Raw genomic sequence first — 1,337 nt, 5'->3', positions numbered from 1 at the left:
TCATTTACAGCTGAGTAGACTAGAACAAGCGAAGTAAAGTATCTTTCTCAAAGATACAACACAGTGACATACCGTGACTCGAACCTGCAACCCCTCGGTCACGAGTCTGGCATCCTACCACTAGACTACTGTGCCTCCTAAGTGTTATAATGTATGAAGCTTTGGTACCACCTCATTTGTTGATGGGGCATTGCCATTTCCATCAGTCTGTTCATCTGTACAACATCTTGGCAACAAAGCTCTGATACAAAAACTCCACCAGTTAACAAACTTTGTATGCAGAGGTAAAATTGTTTGCATAATAAAAACAATAACAAAATGTAGAATTATGATTATTAACACTATAACAATATATGCATGCTCTTTGTTTGTCTAGATTGTTAAAACCGACAAAAACAGCCTCAACAACCGGTTCTTGCCATTTGATGCCATAGAAACAGAAGCCATATTGAGTATAGATGATGATGCTCATCTTCGTCATGATGAAATAGTGTTCGGATTCAGGTAATGACATGTTTTCAGTTTCTGTGCTTTGTTTGATCATTTATCCATGGTTATACAAATAGTCATGAATAGGAAGGCAAAGTTCACAGATGAAGGGACCACCTAAGGGCCACTATAAAATGACTTAACTGTTATACCTGTACACAGTATCGTATTAAACTCCAACTGTGCATGTATCCTGACAGCAGACTAACCAGAGGAGCTTTGTAATTAGGGAGACACTGTCAAAAGTACAGGGGTAGGTAAGAGAGAAAGGATAAAGGTACAAAAGGTTGTAACAGGGCAGCAGATCAATGTCCCCTACAAAAACAGATGACACAGAAGACCGCCCCCATTTTTGCGAGGGAGAAGGGCCACACATAAGTTTCCTCATACATTCATACAATGGGATTCATCATGTCTATCCTTTTCCTAAACCTGTGCAGATGGCAGTCAATGGCTTGAAATAGAAGTCAGATTCAGCTTACAATTACAAAAACTCTTATTAATTATTGATGAATATAAATTTAATCAGATAATGATTACAGACCGACATGTTAGTCATGAGAATTCAACACATGTATGAGTTATCAGCTTGGTACATACACAGCGTTATTATTATCATACAGTCTGAAGATTGACAGAACTGACATGTCTGATATATATCTATGTACCATTAATCAGGGTTTGGCGTGAGGAGCGTGACCGAATCGTAGGATTCCCAGGGAGGTTCCACGCATGGGATGTACGCTCCAATGCATGGCTTTACAACTCCAACTACTCTTGTGAACTGTCCATGGTCCTCACTGGGGCAGCATTCTTCCACAAGGTAAGCCAAGTCAGATATACAGTAA

At 39.6% G+C, this 1,337-nt stretch overlaps 1 protein-coding gene across 1 annotated transcript in view; it reads left to right on the top strand.

The window, feature by feature from the left end:
- Nucleotides 1–1,312, top strand: part of LOC110442614 (exostosin-like 3) — a gene marked incomplete at its 3' end in the record, with an annotated part of 10,633 nt that extends 9,321 nt beyond the window's left edge. Inside the window, exons 5-6 of the mRNA XM_021486305.1 lie at nucleotides 377–504; nucleotides 1,168–1,312. Coding sequence (XP_021341980.1) covers nucleotides 377–504; nucleotides 1,168–1,312 — 273 coding nt within the window. The remainder of the gene's footprint in view (nucleotides 1–376; nucleotides 505–1,167) is intronic.
- Between the last annotated feature and the right edge of the window lie 25 nt (nucleotides 1,313–1,337).

This window comes from Mizuhopecten yessoensis, unplaced genomic scaffold (genome assembly GCF_002113885.1).
Source record: "Mizuhopecten yessoensis strain PY_sf001 unplaced genomic scaffold, ASM211388v2 scaffold1915, whole genome shotgun sequence".
Lineage (NCBI taxonomy): Eukaryota > Metazoa > Mollusca > Bivalvia > Pectinida > Pectinidae > Mizuhopecten > Mizuhopecten yessoensis.
Note: the sequence above shows the minus strand (reverse complement) of the source record. Positions and strands in the feature narration are given on the sequence as shown.